Raw genomic sequence first — 16,660 nt, 5'->3', positions numbered from 1 at the left:
GCTTTTCTGTTTTTCACTAATTATCTCAGTGTTTTATCCTAAAAAGCCAACTATGCTTTTAGATTCGAATTCCTTCACATGCCATGTGAATGCACAAATAGACTTGTGCTTAAACTATGTGTGTATAACAAAGAATTTATGACTATTCGCTAAGGAAAAACAATATTGTCACCACCTTAGAAATTCTTATTTTCATAGGCACCAAGAAGAATTACTTCAACACCAATTTATGCTTCCTAATGTATATTTAAGCTTATTCATTTATTGTTAAATCTGTATATTCGTATCCACGCATGTAATCTCAGCTCTGCTTCACAAGGTTACACCGCCTTCATTTTGAGTTACTTTTTCCTTGCTCTTTCTTAGTTTTAAACGTTTTTTCTTTATTTCTTAGTTAATTTTTTTATTATTTACTTGTTTTTTTAAATGTGAAACCTTTCTTAAGGCTCTGCTTGTTGACAGATGACCCACAAATTTTAATTCCCATTCCCATTATGAACCTTTCCCAACACTTTGTAGGGAGAGAAGGAGAGAATAGATTTAGGTTACTAATCATAATTGTATCTATGCCACATATAGCTTTCCATGCTACCAGTTACTTTGGGCACATTTTGTCCATATGTCAGCAAAAAAAAGTATTCACACCGTTCTAGATAACATTTAGGGACTGAATTGCAACCTAACATACAGTTGCTCATATTCATCAGCCAAGTATGTCCTGACCCACTCAAGATGTTTTCCTGTTAGTACTGCCCTATAAATCCTGAAGCACTTGGCAGTTTGTCCTTGAGATTTTATCCTTAATTTCTTATCATGTGTAATCTGTTTCTGTAAATCAAACCAAGTTATCTTTCCTTTCAAGCTCCAGACCTTAGTCATTAGTACACAAAAAATGTACTATCTAACTGACATGTGAGGAACATTTTGGCTGACTACTGGTATATATGGCTAAAATCAGTCTTCCTATCTAGCAAGGCAAGCCTATCACTATTCTCACAAGAGATCAAAAGCATGTTCACTATAATAAAGATAAGATTTTAGTTTGTAATTTTTTTCTGGCTTCTAATTATTTTTTCTGTGATGCTTGTCCAGATTTCTGTGTTAGATTAATATTTAATCGCATTTATATCCTGGTTTTTCTCCAAAAGCCTAAGGTCTCTGGGAGGGTTCTTTCTTTTCTAAGGACTGGACATACCACAGCATAGAAGATAACTACATAATGCTTTATTATAGTACACACTTTCTCCAACAATAGGCTGTTGCCCTAGGTTAACTCCATCCTTCTAGGCTTTAAAAGGTGATATAGCCATGTAAATAAGTCTTTGTTGCTTAGTCCTTATAACAGGTAAAGTGAAAACAAGCCATGATATCCTATGCAAACAACTTGGATAGATACATACAGTATATGTGCAACTATCTTTTGAAGAGAATCTCAAAATACCAATAGAACCAATAGAACACCAATCAACTTAAGGATTTATTAAATGTATAATCAAAATCACCAATTGCTAATGCTTAGACATTCCAACCACGAAGTTTCAGACTATGCATTTATAATACATAAAATGTTCTATGTTGCAACGTTTTCTTTTCCCAGTTTAATGTATATATTGCAGCAATATATTTCAAATTGATAATGATTTTGAGCTTTTCTTTGTTGTCATAACAATTCTTGGAAAAGTATTTTGTCAGTGTTCATTAGAATCGGGGGTCTCCAACCTTTCGGACCTCAGGGACCGCTAAATTCATAATTTTAAATCCTGCGGACTACTAATATGAGCTACCTAATGACCGGCTGGGAGTGGGCATGGCTAGGTGGTCATGTGACTGGGTGGGCATGGCCAACTCAATGTCACTCACATTGAGGGGCACCTCACCAGCCTCCACTCACCCCTCCCTTCCCAGCCACTCCTTGCCTCCCCACCGGGCTCCTTAGGGACCCAACAGGAAGCAGTTGTTGGAGCTAAGCAGCCACCACAAGAAAGAGTTGGCAAAACAGCTCAGTTCAAATTGGATCTGACTGAGAAGGAGACTCAGTAGAAGCACCTCACTGAGGACTACGAGCATGGGATTTCCAAGCAGAGGGGAAGACCTGAGGGAATGCAAGGCCAGGTACCGGCGCCTGGAGACTTAGTGGGCTGAGATGGTCAGTCAGTTTCAGACCACGATGCGAGTCCCACTGGAACAAGCCCTCCAGCTCTTCACCACCAGTGGCACTTCCCTCTAGCCTTTGCCCAAAGCCCTGCACCAGGAGGCCGAAGCAGACTCAAGTCTGAATTTCTGTCCCCCTCCAACCCACACAAAAAGACCTCGTGCACATATCCCACCCAGGGACCGTAGTTTGAGGACCCCTGATTTAGTGCAATATAAAAAATGCAAATAATTTCTCTGTGGACCACCAAAATTTTCTCACGGACCACCAGTTGGTGACCACTTCTCTAAATGACTTTAAAAAAGGAGATGTGAGTAGAAAATAGGCATCAGCCCCTTGTAGTAAAAGCAAGAGAACAACTGCCAATCTAGTTCCCTTTTGGATCCCTTATTTATGATTTCTCTAAGGACGATTACTCCACTTTCTGATGGAGTTGGAAATTTTAGTTTTTAGATGTTTACTATTTGTAATACCATGTTGAATAGTTTGAAATAATGTAAAAGAAAACAGTAACTTCTGTGGTATCAGTTATATCAAGGATGTCCAGGAAAAGCGGAGGCGTGCAAAAGATATGCTCATGGCTTTTCTTACAGAAATGCTGTCTGATAGAAAAGTATATAAAATACCAGCTAATATATCATAATATTGAATTGAAAGAATATCAGGTTTTATAGGAATTAAATTGTAAGAAAACAAGCGTTTCTTATCTCTATGACAAGTAGATTAGGAATATCCGATCTTTAAAAGAGGATTCTTCATGGACCAAGTTCATTGTTTTATTTAACTAATGCTATTGAACTATCATACTAAATAGTAGAGTGTCTGTCACTAAAATTAAGAAAATTCACTCTTGTCTTTTAATCATTGAGCTCTATTGTTGTATTTTAAATATTGTATTTAAAGTGATTCAGAGAGGTGATCAAATGACCTTGGGACACAGCAATGGTCGTAAGAATAAATCAGTTGCCAAGCATCTGAATTTTTGATCACATGATCTTGGGGATACTGTGAAAGTTTGTAACTGTGGAAAATGGTCATAGGTCATATTTTTCAGTGCCATTGTAACTTTTGAACAGTCACTATACAAACTGTTCTAAATTGAGGATTACCTGCAAATGATTTTGGGATGACAGAATGAAATCAAATATATATGGTGAGCAAATTGCTGAATTTTATTTTTCACGTATTGTCTACAGGGATCGGTTGCAAACAAGTTTTATGTCCATAATGACATATTTCGCTATCAGGATGAAGTTTTTGGTGACTTGAATGCTGAACCTCCAGAGGGTAAGCGCCATAATCTTAATTTTGTCTTTATTATGATAGTGAGTTTTTTTTATTATTAATAACTCCTCTAAATAGTGAAATGGCCAAATCATGACTTGTTTGCATAATTTAAATAATAAAAAGGTAAGATCTCTTTCAAGTCTTAATGATTTGGTGAACTTGTCCATACTGTTTACATGGTAGCATTATACGAGTGGTCACTGCTCATCTTCTGATGATTTTACTTTTTAGTCTAGTTTAGTCAGCTCTGGGAATCCCTTGATGTCTCCATAAAGGTATTAACCATGTGTGACTCTGCTTAGGTATAAAGCCCAAGTGCAGCACCTATTGATATTTCCAAAGAGGAAGCAGAACTAAATTTACAGTAACAGTGAAAATCAGTGAAAAGATAAGAACCAGAAAAAGGATAATGCAACTCAGAACTTGTGAGATCTAAAACTAGAACCCTGAAAATCTGTATCAGGATTTTGCTATGGATGGAAACCAGAGGAACCCAAAACCCTGAACCTCTTTCCCATGTGTGCATCTGGCTATGTTGTTATCAATTAAAAATGCACATGTGTATGTATCTAAAATGTACATATATTTAGTAAGTTATGAAAGATTGAATGAACATTATGATCTGTCCTTTTAATTTGTGCAAAGTAGGATACAAAGGTTTTTTTTCTCCCTCATCAGAATCCGAGGAAGAGGCAGAAGAGCCTGAGGAAAGGCAACAGACTCCAGAGGCAGTTGCTGATGATTCAGCAGCTTACTATGAGCAGTCTGTCAGGTATGTCAACCCGACACTCCAGTTACCCTGTCTTTATGTCTTTTCTTGCTCTAGCTGAAATAAAAGCCCAGTTCTCAGAAAATCCAGTCTTATCTCACTTTTGTTTAAAAGTCACCTCTCATTGCTCTGCTGATAGATAACAGAAGGTCCGTTGTTAATTCTAGAGTCCAGTTTTCACCATTCAGCAGTAATTGGCAATCTTGTTCTTAGAATATGTAAAACACCTATCAGTTCTTTTCATTTTTAGAAATAATGTATTTGGAAGCCATATTTTCCGTATGTAATTCAAGAAAAGAAATTGAATGATTTTTTATTTTTTTTAAATGATGGAGATGTTACTGATTTCAAGAGAACATTTTTTGCCTGCCAGTATAGAGTTGAATTAAATTATTATATTGGACATTTTATAAATAACTGAACGTTTTATAAATATCCCACAATGGAGGGTTTGGAAACAGTGCAGATTCTGTTATTGAACTGTGTAGACAAATTGCTGACTATAATGAAAAGATCTTTCATCAGCAGCAATGATTTGGAGGAACAGCTAGAAGAACCAGTTGTAGAACCAGAACCAGAACCAGAAGCTGAGCCTGAACAAGAGCCTGAAGTAGAAGTTCAAGAAGAAAAACCTGACCTAGTGGTAGAGGAACCAGCTCCTGAGGAAGCTCTTGAGAAGAGTCCTTCTCCAGTTCCTGCAGATCCAACACCTGTTGTACAAGAAGACTCTAGAGTAATACAAGAATTTTCTCTATGTTGTCCTTCCATAAATCTGTTTTTACTTTTTTTTTTAATGTTCATTTGCAACAGGATCCTGCAAATTTTCCTGGCTTTTAGTTCCCTAAAGTTGCATCACTAAGTTAATTACTGTTAAATCGGGTTTTAATGTTATTGTGTCACCCAGTCTAATAATACGCTTAAAATAGAGTGTGAACTTAAAGCACTACCAAAATCCTCACATTTTTTCCTATGTAGTTATAAGATGTTTCACTTAACAGCTTACTGACAAAATGACAATATCTCCATAGACACCCAGATACCATATTTCTGCCAACCAATCAGAGGTTGAAGAAATTTGAAAGGCTACCTGCAATCCATTAATGTGACCTACAGTGTGTTAATGAGCTTTATCTAAATCCTATTTGCAGATAAGAGATTATGGTTATGCAACACAACTGTGTAACCTATCATGCCTTCCTTAAATTTCGTCATTCCGCTGATGGAAAGCACTCCACAGTGGGAAGGAACTCAGACATAACCATCAGTATTTGCATCTTTGCATAAGAACCAAATATCTATAAATCTTCCTATTTATGGTTTAGCTATGCAATAAAGACAACTTTAGCTATGCATTGAAAGGAACTTTAGTACGCAAAATTAATCATCTTTATTCTCATTAATTGTCAGTACTTAGAACCAATTATTTTTAAGTTTTATTCTTAACTGCTGAGATAATTTGAAGGAAAAACTTAAATGGTGACAAATATTAAATACCAAGTATATACTTGTCAGGGACACGGTGGCTCAGGGGCTAGGACATTGAGCTTGTCGATCGAAAGGTCGGCAGCTCAGCGGTTCGAATCCCTAGTGCTGCCGTGTAACAGGGTGAGCTCCCGTTATTTGTCCCAGCTTCTGCCAACCTAGCAGTTTCGAAAGCACCTAAAAATGCAAGTAGAAAAAATAGGGACCACCTTTGGTGGGAAGGTAACAGCGTTCCGTGCACCTTTGGCGTTGAGTCATGCCGGCCACATGACCACGGAGACGTCTTCCGACAGTGCTGGCTCTTCGGCTTTGAAACGGAGATGAGCACCGCCCCCTAGAGTCGGCAATGACCAGCACGTATGTGCGAGGGGAACCTTTACCTTTATATACTTGTTGTGTAAATAAACGAGGCTGTGCACCAGTGGAATTGAAAAAGGTAGAAGTTGAGTGGAGCAGTCTTGAAGGCCATAGGTATTTTGTACAGTATTGTTAATAAAACTATTTTTTTTCCAGACATCTTCATGGGCATCTGTGACAAGTAAGAATTTACCACCCAGTGGAGCAGTTCCAGTATCGGGCATACCGCCCCATGTTGTCAAATTGCCTACATCACAGGTAGGAACCACCCGCCAAATTCATGCAAGAGTAATCAACAAGTTTAATGCAATCTATAGATGCCATAAATTTACAATTGACACTAGTTGATTATTGTTTATGGAATGTTCGGCATAGATGGCAAATGGCACTCTCCTTCCTTAAACCAGCAAACTGCTGAAGCTGCTCAGGGTTTTCATGAATGCTGAAAACCACTGAAAATAGGCTGTATATTAAAAATACGCAGCTTCAGCAGTTCATGAAAACATTGCACAACTTCAGCAGTTCTTTGGCTTAAGTAAAGAAAGTGCCATATGCCATTTTTAGTCATAGGCAGCCTGCACAAGTTATCTGTAGGTTGGATGTTCTTAATTCAGGGACTGCCTGTACTTGAAGCAGAGTATTAAAAGAAAAGGAACCAGTAATGGATTTCACAGCCATTTTATTGGCTCTCCCACTCCCAATAACATTAGCTTCTTTCTAAAATTTCTTAGGAGAAAATTTGATCAAGAATGGGAATGGCCTTTTTTTTTTTTAGTTAAAAACACTAGGCTCTAGAGGGCTTTGCTTCTAACTATATAATTGCCTCCTAGCCATATCACTTAGACTTGTTTTCTATTCTTCTTCAACTCCCTCACAGTTTTGAAGAGGCATTGCCACATTAAGGATTAAATGCATCTGTCTATTGCTATTCTCACCAGAAATCGATGACAAACACTGTGGAAAGGAAGCATTTGTCATCAGCACTTCCAACCCAGTGTAGCTTTTGTAGGCTTCAGCGGCAAGTGTGTTAAATGAAAGAAAGGGCTTAATTTTCTCCATTCCATCTTTTAAGCTTGTTTTCCCTTTTTTCCACTGGTTCCTAATGGTTACAGTCAGAATAAATTTTAATTTTACTTGTCTTCTGTACACGCTCATTTTGTGCTGATACATTTTGCAGCCCCGTCCTGAATCTAAGCCTGAATCCCAAACTCCACCACAGAGACCTCAGCGGGACCAGAGGGTGAGAGAGCAACGGACAAACATCCCACTTCAAAGAGGCCCTAGAACAAGTAAGGAAACTAAATTCTGTATTTGGCATATAGAAGAATTGTATGGTGGCGATACTTTATGGTTTTTAAAAGGGAGTTCAGTATTGAAATAAAATGATTAAAACATCCCGCCTCCTGTGCTTAGGTTAAAAAATGCAAAAATATTTCTTAAAGAGTTGGAAAGAATATGAGACCAAATTAATTTTAAGTAGACACTTTATTCTACTTTGAAGGCTTTGGTAAGGTGGCACTTGCATGTTAAGAATGAAGCTTCTTAAATAAGAATAACTGGATCAATTGTTGCATCCTGTTTGTAATTTCATTTGTCTATTTAATGACTTCAATTTTTACTGTAAGCAAAGATTAAAATAGATGCTGTTTCATTTCCTTTAATATCATGATATTCTTACACCACAATTACCTTATCATTTATTTAAGTACGGAAGGAGAACAGGGTGACATGGAAACCAGACGGATTGTGAGGTACCCAGACAGTCACCAGCTCTTTGTTGGGAACCTTCCTCATGACGTTGATAAATCAGAACTAAAAGACTTCTTTCAAAGTAAGCTGTGAACATTGCTTTTCTATTGGTTGGAGCTTTCTATTGGTGGCGGTTTAAAAGTACATGCTTATTTTCACAGAACAGTCTAATGTATGATCAAAGAACTTGCAAACTCTCTTGAAGGCCATAGGTATTTTGTACAGTATTGTTAATAAAACTATTTTTTCCAGACATCTTCATGGGCATCTGTGACAAGTAAGAATTTACCACCCAGTGGAGCAGTCTTGAAGGCCATAGGTATTTTGTACAGTATTGTTAATAAAACTATTTTTTCCAGACATCTTCATGGGCATCTGTGACAAGTAAGAATTTACCACCCAGTGGAGCAGTCTTGAAGGCCATAGGTATTTTGTACAGTATTGTTAATAAAACTATTTTTTCCAGACATCTTCATGGGCATCTGTGACAAGTAAGAATTTACCACCCAGTGGAGCAGTCTTGAAGGCCATAGGTATTTTGTACAGTATTGTTAATAAAACTATTTTTTCCAGACATCTTCATGGGCATCTGTGACAAGTAAGAATTTACCACCCAGTGGAGCAGTCTTGAAGGCCATAGGTATTTTGTACAGTATTGTTAATAAAACTATTTTTTCCAGACATCTTCATGGGCATCTGTGACAAGTAAGAATTTACCACCCAGTGGAGCAGTCTTGAAGGCCATAGGTATTTTGTACAGTATTGTTAATAAAACTATTTTTTCCAGACATCTTCATGGGCATCTGTGACAAGTAAGAATTTACCACCCAGTGGAGCAGTCTTGAAGGCCATAGGTATTTTGTACAGTATTGTTAATAAAACTATTTTTTTTCCAGACATCTTCATGGGCATCTGTGACAAGTAAGAATTTACCACCCAGTGGAGCAGTTCCAGTATCGGGCATACCGCCCCATGTTGTCAAATTGCCTACATCACAGGTAGGAACCACCCGCCAAATTCATGCAAGAGTAATCAACAAGTTTAATGCAATCTATAGATGCCATAAATTTACAATTGACACTAGTTGATTATTGTTTATGGAATGTTCGGCATAGATGGCAAATGGCACTCTCCTTCCTTAAACCAGCAAACTGCTGAAGCTGCTCAGGGTTTTCATGAATGCTGAAAACCACTGAAAATAGGCTGTATATTAAAAATACGCAGCTTCAGCAGTTCATGAAAACATTGCACAACTTCAGCAGTTCTTTGGCTTAAGTAAAGAAAGTGCCATATGCCATTTTTAGTCATAGGCAGCCTGCACAAGTTATCTGTAGGTTGGATGTTCTTAATTCAGGGACTGCCTGTACTTGAAGCACAGTATTAAAAGAAAAGGAACCAGTAATGGATTTCACAGCCATTTTATTGGCTCTCCCACTCCCAATAACATTAGCTTCTTTCTAAAATTTCTTAGGAGAAAATTTGATTAAGAATGGGAATGGCCTTTTTTTTTTTTTTAGTTAAAAACACTAGGCTCTAGAGGGCTTTGCTTCTAACTATATAATTGCATCCTAGCCATATCACTTAGACTTGTTTTCTATTCTTCTTCAACTCCCTCACAGTTTTGAAGAGGCATTGCCACATTAAGGATTAAATGCATCTGTCTATTGCTATTCTCACCAGAAATCGATGACAAACACTGTGGAAAGGAAGCATTTGTCATCAGCACTTCCAACCCAGTGTAGCTTTTGTAGGCTTCAGCGGCAAGTGTGTTAAATGAAAGAAAGGGCTTAATTTTCTCCATTCCATCTTTTAAGCTTGTTTTCCCTTTTTTCCACTGGTTCCTAATGGTTACAGTCAGAATAAATTTTAATTTTACTTGTCTTCTGTACACGCTCATTTTGTGCTGATACATTTTGCAGCCCCGTCCTGAATCTAAGCCTGAATCCCAAACTCCACCACAGAGACCTCAGCGGGACCAGAGGGTGAGAGAGCAACGGACAAACATCCCACTTCAAAGAGGCCCTAGAACAAGTAAGGAAACTAAATTCTGTATTTGGCATATAGAAGAATTGTATGGTGGCGATACTTTATGGTTTTTAAAAGGGAGTTCAGTATTGAAATAAAATGATTAAAACATCCCGCCTCCTGTGCTTAGGTTAAAAAATGCAAAAATATTTCTTAAAGAGTTGGAAAGAATATGAGACCAAATTAATTTTATGTAGACACTTTATTCTACTTTGAAGGCTTTGGTAAGGTGGCACTTGCATGTTAAGAATGAAGCTTCTTAAATAAGAATAACTGGATCAATTGTTGCATCCTGTTTGTAATTTCATTTGTCTATTTAATGACTTCAATTTTTACTGTAAGCAAAGATTAAAATAGATGCTGTTTCATTTCCTTTAATATCATGATATTCTTACACCACAATTACCTTATCATTTATTTAAGTACGGGAAGGAGAACAGGGTGACATGGAAACCAGACGGATTGTGAGGTACCCAGACAGTCACCAGCTCTTTGTTGGGAACCTTCCTCATGACGTTGATAAATCAGAACTAAAAGACTTCTTTCAAAGTAAGCTGTGAACATTGCTTTTCTATTGGTTGGAGCTTTCTATTGGTGGCGGTTTAAAAGTACATGCTTATTTTCACAGAACAGTCTAATGTATGATCAAAGAACTTGCAAACTCTCTTGCAGGCTATGGAAATGTTGTAGAACTGCGTATCAACAGTGGAGGAAAACTGCCTAACTTTGGATTTGTGGTATTTGATGATCCAGAACCAGTTCAGAAGATTCTCGGCAATAGGGTACATTAAATTCAAATTAATAAACTTTTAAGTGATATGGTCATGTTTAAATTGGCTAAATATCTATCCTTTTGAAATAAAACAGAAAATATTTGTAGTAAAAACAAAAACTAATCACCGGAATGCTTCTGCTTTTATGTTGGCAAATGATTGCTAAAATTGAATTAACAAGAGTGGTACATAGCTAACGTAGTTAGATTATTACTGAATTAATTTACAGTAGTCATTTTAAATAATTATTAAATAAATGTCAATTTCATACTCTAGTTATTCTGAAGGATTTTTTAAAAAATGCATATATATTAGGATACTTTAGTACTTTTTGAAACCATAATAGTAAATGTGAGGATAGTTCACCAGTTCAATGAATAATTGTGGATAGCTGGATTGCTTGGACCCCATGTACAAAATTGCTCTCTTGGATTTTTAGGAAGCCCTGAAGGACAGAATAGGAAATACAATAGCCCTTCTCTCCTCAACAACACTCTATTACAGTGGTAGTCAACCTGGTCCCTACCGCCCACTAGTGGGTGTTCCAGCTTTCACGGTGGGCGATAGGGGTTTTGTCCGATACTGAAGCACTTTCCTTTTTTTTAATTTAATTGACTTTTAAAAAAAAATTCAAGCATTATTTAAAAACATTTTCATTAGGTTTTCATAAAATTCCTCGTGACAATTTAGATTTCTGAAAATATACTATTTGTATCATCTGTGCATAAGTTTAGTTCACGTTACGTAAGTGAAACTAAATGGCATTATAGTGCGATCACAAACAAAAGAGCCTCATTCCAGAATAGCTCGCGCATCTCCCCCCACACCACCCAGCTGTAACAGACAAGCAGAGCTGGTAGCCCCCCACCCCAATCCACGATGTGCGAGAACCATGCGCAGACAGCGATATACGGCGCATTACTGTGGAACCGGTGGGCAGTTAGAAAATTTTACTACTAACAGAGATACAAAAGTGGGCGGTAGGTATAAAAAGGTTGACTACCCCTGCTCTATTATATGTTGAAATGGGACCAATCTGATGGGCAGGGGAGCATCCAGGGTTCTTATGGCTTTGCACAGGAGCTTCATGAGTAATCCCAACTTGTTAAAAAATACATGGACTATGGAGTGGTTTGAATTCACAGAAACAACATATACCTATTTTGAAACAGGTGGTAGGATCCAAAGCATTATCTTTTAGCCTTTTGAAAGATTAAATAAATTAGGTTGTAATCCCATGCTCCCCAGAAAGAGATTATGGTGAATCTAGTGAGTCTTGCTTCTCAGTAGACTTGGATTGCACTTCTGTTGTTGACTGTTCTGAATGGCTTTTTTTTTTTTGGTCTCTTGATTTGGTCTCTTTTCTCTTGCAGCCAATCATGTTCAGAGGAGAAGTACGCTTGAATGTAGAAGAGAAAAAAACACGAGCAGCCAGGGAGGGTGATCGTCGAGACAACAGACCCCGTGGGCCTGGTGGCACCCGTGGGGGGCTGGGAGGTGGGATTCGAGGCCCTCCACGTGGAGGAATGTCTCAGAAACCAGGATTTGGCACTGGAAGGGGCATCGGGCAACGCCAGTGATTAATGGATGATGAGAGGAGACAAACCCTTCTTCCTGCAGATTTGTGAATTTCAGCCTTGGGTATCTTGGAATGTGGTCCTACCCTGTTATAGACTGCTACGTTTGATACAATTTTGGCTCATTTTGTTTGTGTTTGGTTTTGTGATTTTTCTTCCTAGTCCTTGTCCCAGATTCCAGCTTTGTGGAACAATATTTCAAGAAAAGATGGATTTTAGAAAGAATTATCAAATCCTTGCTCACTCGCTGCAGACATATGGACTGGATATATATATATTTTTTTGGTACCAGTGATTTTTCCTAATGGAAGTGTGGCGCTTTTCTTCTTCTTTTTCCTTACTGACATGAGGTGCGCTTTAGTCAGTGGAATTACCCTTTTTACCTGCATGTGTTCTGGAGCCTATAGGAAAATCTAGCACCTGACAGATGTTTCAAGGGCAGGGAAATCGGTATACCCCTTGGGAGGTGGGGTCATAGGACCTCTTCGTTCCCAGTCTGGAGATGTTGCTGTTTGGAAATCGACGTTACCCTTTTTTTTTTCTTTTGTGGCGTTGTAAAAGTGGAATAAAGGGTATTCATAGAATATTTTCTTTTTGGTACATGATCACGAAAAGGAATTCTCACTACTGTTTTACCACTTACAAGGATTGTGGGATAGGTTTTAAATGTCTAGAACTTGACTCTTTAAAACACTCTTCCTGAACTTGTAAAAAAATTTTTTTTATTGAAATAGGGACTTTTTCATGTTTAGTTTGTATTTGTATTAAAACCGAAACAAAATTGTTGTGCCTTCTATTTATCTCTCATTCCAGTCTTGGCAAATTGTTAAAAAAATAAAAAAAAGTATAGATTTGCTTTATTCGGTTTTGGAGTATGTTGAAATCTTTCACAAGATTTTTGTCCCTTTCTCATTGTCAGATGTTTTTTAGTTGCACAGTTTTGTTTTTAATAGCCTTATATATTTGTGTAATGCTTTTGAGGAGTTTCAGAGGCCCAGCTATGTGTTGACACTGTCATTAGCTCTGAAGTGAGTGCCTTCCACAATTACATGGCTGTGGGAAATTACATCATAAATCTTTATAATATGCACATGTTCAATTTACAAAGTATGTTCCTATGTGTTAAGACTTAGATTGGCTTTAAAATAAGCCAAGCTAATAAGGAGGAAAAGATAAAAGTCCGATAATACCCATTTTTCACTGTGATTATATTCATGGCCTTGGATAAGCTATGAAACATCGGTCTTTGCTGAATGTATGTAAAAGAAAATAAAATAACATTGCCTGCAGGCTAATGGGAAAATAACATTGCGGTTGTGGGGAGTGCCTGATAGTCTTCTCCATTTTATATTAAGACCATTACACTGTGCATGGCCTCTAGAAAACCAACTTCAGTACCTATTTAAAAGCAGTATGGCTGGTGTAACCATATTGATTTAGAATACAGCTGAATATTGTTCATGGGCCACCATACTAGAGACTTTTAAAATTGCAATTTTTATCGAGATGGTGATACCTGTTGACATGCTGCAGCTGAATTCAGTTATTATTGGTATTCTGTGGTTGATAAAGGGGGCAAATTACCATTTGATAGTTTTAAACTTAGATTTGTAATTTGAGGCTTTGGGGAACTAAGATATTTAAACTTAAGAGATTGCTTTAGTAGCTATCATGAACCATGCTACAGTGTTTTGCTCTGGACTGAAATATGTTCCTTGAATGTCCATTTTAATTTAAGTAAATTGCATTTGGTATATTATTTAAGGGCATGGCAACAGTATAAATGAAAACAAACTTCTATCCAGTTGCAATGAGCAGTTAAAATTTGAAAAGTCCATAAGAAAGTGTTAAGTATTACCTAGCAAATAGCATGTAGAAGAATACCGTTTATGACAATTGATGAGGGAAAAGCCTTTAGATTAATAGCTACTGATGGCTTTTATTCTCCCCTGATCTATTCTGTGATTGTGTGATATATGAATATGTGTATCAATTTACATGTGAAAAAGTCTCCATAGTGAATTATTTTAAACAAATCTGGTGTCTCCCACTCCCCTTCCCCTGCTTTCTGCCACTCAAGTAGTACCACATTCTAACATTTCCTTGTATGGTATTTGTGCTTCCTTGATCATTTTGCTTGCTCCTTTTTGCATTTTTACCGGTTCTTTAATAATATTGTAATCTATATGAACTTGATGTGTTCAGTGTGTTCAGTTTTGTCTTTCTCCCTGTAGCCACAAATTATTTTATCTTTTAATGTGCTTCCTGTCACAAGACATGTTTACTACCCATACCCCTCAGCTAATGCTGTATTAAATGTGAACAACTAATTTTTGCTTACATTTAGGCAATATTAGTGTGCATTCTTAAAATTTGGAGATAACTTGTTGGAACTGTCGGTTATTTTTCAAAACAATGTATTAAATTTGGGGTTGACTGTAAACTCTGCTCAGCCCTAGCTTCAGATCATTTGTGAACAGAGTATAAAGGCATGCCTGCTCAAATTCTTTGAGTTAGGTTGGCTACTTTCCTATCTTGTAAACAATCACAGAGCCATTTTGTAAAAGAACAAATATTTTGAAACTTAATTGCTTCATTGCCCTTTGGATTTGTTTTATCATTTTTTTAAAAAAACTAAACCCAGATTTACACCTCAGTTCTTTATTGTTTGTAGAAGTTTCTATAACCCTTACTAGAAACCAGCCAGTTTTGGCAAAGGTAAGTAATGAAGGAAAACAAAATATTTCTCTGCAATCTCATTATGTAATTCCTCATCCAATATTCTAATTACCATTCTAGCCAGGCTGCTGACTTCTGATGTGTTTAAAGGTCTGATTAATTGTACTCAACCTCTTTGCATCCATTCTAAATTTCTATTTATTTGGCTAAACTTAATTTTTTGTGGTTTCAACAAGCCTTCCAGTTTTTGAAGACAGCCATCTATGCCAATAGCCTCATGGATATTTTGCAGGCATTTATATGTTAACTGCTCTTTAAAGATTCTAGAATCTATTTGATTCTTTGGACTACTTTCCCTTGAAATTTCCTTTTTACTGACCCTGAGTTTTCAGAACTTTCCTCTTGAAATAAAATGTGATTAAGTGAACTGCTATGATAATTTTCTGTGGACTAAGTAAATGAAATGTGATTTTTGTTTTCTTTCCAGTAGTTCAATAACTTGCATCTAATAGTAATAGAATTGTACTTAGAATTTAAAGTTTAAATCATCTTTATTCTAAAGATTTTTAGAAATCCCTTTGTTGTACATTGATCCAGTGCTTTGTGAAGTTAATTGCAGTTACCGTATATACTCGAGTATAAGCCGACCCGAATATAAGCCGAGGTACCTAATTTTACCACAAAAACTGGGAAAAACTATTGACTCGAGTATAAGCCGAGGGTGGGAAATGAGGCAGCTACTGGTCAATGTAAAAAATAAAGATAGAGCCAAGTAAAATAACATGAATATTTATTTGAACGAAAAACAATAAAAGTGCAAAAGGGGGAAGGAGGATTCCCAGCTTTAGAAAATTTAGAACTACGCCGCCTTTGGTATGACCTGAGCATAGCTCATAAAATTATCTGCTACAATGTACTTCCTATCAATGACTACTTCAGCTTCAACCACAACAATACACGAGAACACAATAGATTCAAACTTAAAAGTGAACCTCCAATCTAGATTGCAGAAAATGTGACTTCAGTAACAGAGTTGTTAATGCCTGAATGTGCTACCTGACTCTGTGGTCTCTTCCCAAAATCCCCAAAGCCTTAACCAAAGACTATCTAGTATTGACCTCACCCCATTCCTAAGAGGTCTGTAAGGCGTGCATAAGAGCACCAGCGTGCCTACCGTCCCTGTCCTAATGTTCCTTTAGTTGTATTCCTTTTATGTATTCAATTCATGCTTATATTTATATAATTATTTAATATGTATTTGACAAAATAAAATGAATAGAATAGAATAGAATAGAATAGAATAGAATAGAATTTTATTGGCTAAGTGTGATTGGACACACAAGGATCTACCACTTCTTTGGATGCCCTTCCCAAATTGAACACTGCAAGCATGAAAATGAGTCCTCCTTTAGCTTCCAAGGGACCAGGGTGCCTCTGAAGGTCAGTGCTCTAAGTACTAAGAACCCAGCACAAATCTAAGCCTGTATGCACACCAACAGTGAAAATACCCTGCACAGTGTCTCTTGGAAGAGAAGGTTAATTTTCATAGACGTTGGGGTGGCTCTTTTTTTTTTTTTTTGGCAGGGCAATAAGGGTCTCTAATATCATTAAACCCACTTTAGAAGTCTCTCTGTGTGTGTGTGTGTGTGTGTGGGAGGGAGAGAGAGAGAGAGGAGGCCGCTGAGCAAAGCGGCGGCGGGGAGGCCGCGGGGGAAACGCGGGAAGTAGTCGGAGATCTGCTTGATGGGGCGGATGGGACCTGGGCAGACGCCGATGGCCATGTGCTCCTGGATGCTGATGGGCGGCTTGT

At 37.3% G+C, this 16,660-nt stretch overlaps 1 protein-coding gene across 1 annotated transcript in view; it reads left to right on the top strand.

Annotated features, from left to right (window-relative positions):
- Positions 1-15,277, top strand: part of G3BP1 (G3BP stress granule assembly factor 1) — a 36,531-nt gene extending 21,254 nt beyond the window's left edge. The window contains exons 5-12 of the mRNA XM_058165658.1: positions 3,349-3,439; positions 4,118-4,211; positions 4,734-4,941; positions 6,204-6,305; positions 7,225-7,336; positions 10,245-10,370; positions 10,494-10,603; positions 11,968-15,277. Coding sequence (XP_058021641.1) covers positions 3,349-3,439; positions 4,118-4,211; positions 4,734-4,941; positions 6,204-6,305; positions 7,225-7,336; positions 10,245-10,370; positions 10,494-10,603; positions 11,968-12,174 — 1,050 coding nt within the window. The 3' untranslated portion in view covers positions 12,175-15,277. The remainder of the gene's footprint in view (positions 1-3,348; positions 3,440-4,117; positions 4,212-4,733; positions 4,942-6,203; positions 6,306-7,224; positions 7,337-10,244; positions 10,371-10,493; positions 10,604-11,967) is intronic.
- Positions 15,278-16,660: the final 1,383 nt, after the last annotated feature.

Source organism: Ahaetulla prasina, chromosome 2 (genome assembly GCF_028640845.1).
Source record: "Ahaetulla prasina isolate Xishuangbanna chromosome 2, ASM2864084v1, whole genome shotgun sequence".
Classification (NCBI taxonomy): domain Eukaryota; kingdom Metazoa; phylum Chordata; class Lepidosauria; order Squamata; family Colubridae; genus Ahaetulla; species Ahaetulla prasina.
Note: the sequence above shows the minus strand (reverse complement) of the source record. Positions and strands in the feature narration are given on the sequence as shown.